The sequence below is a fragment of the Penaeus monodon genome, chromosome 15, assembly GCF_015228065.2.
Source record: "Penaeus monodon isolate SGIC_2016 chromosome 15, NSTDA_Pmon_1, whole genome shotgun sequence".
Lineage (NCBI taxonomy): Eukaryota > Metazoa > Arthropoda > Malacostraca > Decapoda > Penaeidae > Penaeus > Penaeus monodon.
The window spans coordinates 15,704,777-15,705,229 of NC_051400.1; the positions used below are offsets into that span (position 1 = coordinate 15,704,777).

A 453-nucleotide genomic window follows, 5' to 3' on the forward strand; every position below is an offset into this window, starting at 1 on the left:
GCTACGAATTGTTATGTTTCTTTGAATTAGGAGGTAACTCACGCCACGCTAGATCCTTGTCAGAGTATCGAGAACATGCGAATGATTTATGATAACCTGTCAAGGCAGAGAATGTTTATACGTAATGGTGAATGCTAGAACGCCTACTTTTATAAGTATATTGTTAGCTGGATAGATAAAAACGTAGAATAAACAACAACTTTTCTCCTCCTCCTCTCTCGGTCTTCAGGAGGCGATATCCCGCGCAGGATGGCTGCACAACCCGGAATTCTGGGCGAACCAGAAGGAGGCACAGGAGGGCGACCCGTGCGAAGTCCTGGAGGAGGAGCACGTCTTCTCGCTGGCCGACTTCGAGCTCGGGTCAGTCATCGACAAGGGCTGCAGCGCCGTCGTCTACGCGGCCAGGTGGAATTTGGGTGAGTTGGAACGGTAGGAAGGGAATTCTTCAAGTTA

General features: G+C 49.4%; 1 protein-coding gene across 1 annotated transcript in view; it reads left to right on the plus strand.

Annotated features, from left to right (window-relative positions):
• Positions 1–232: 232 nt before the first annotated feature.
• LOC119581782 overlaps positions 233–453 on the plus strand; it is a gene marked incomplete at both ends in the record, with an annotated part of 13,108 nt that continues 12,887 nt past the window's right edge. The window contains 1 exon segment of the mRNA XM_037929911.1: positions 233–416. Within this exon segment, the coding sequence (XP_037785839.1) occupies positions 233–416 (184 nt within the window).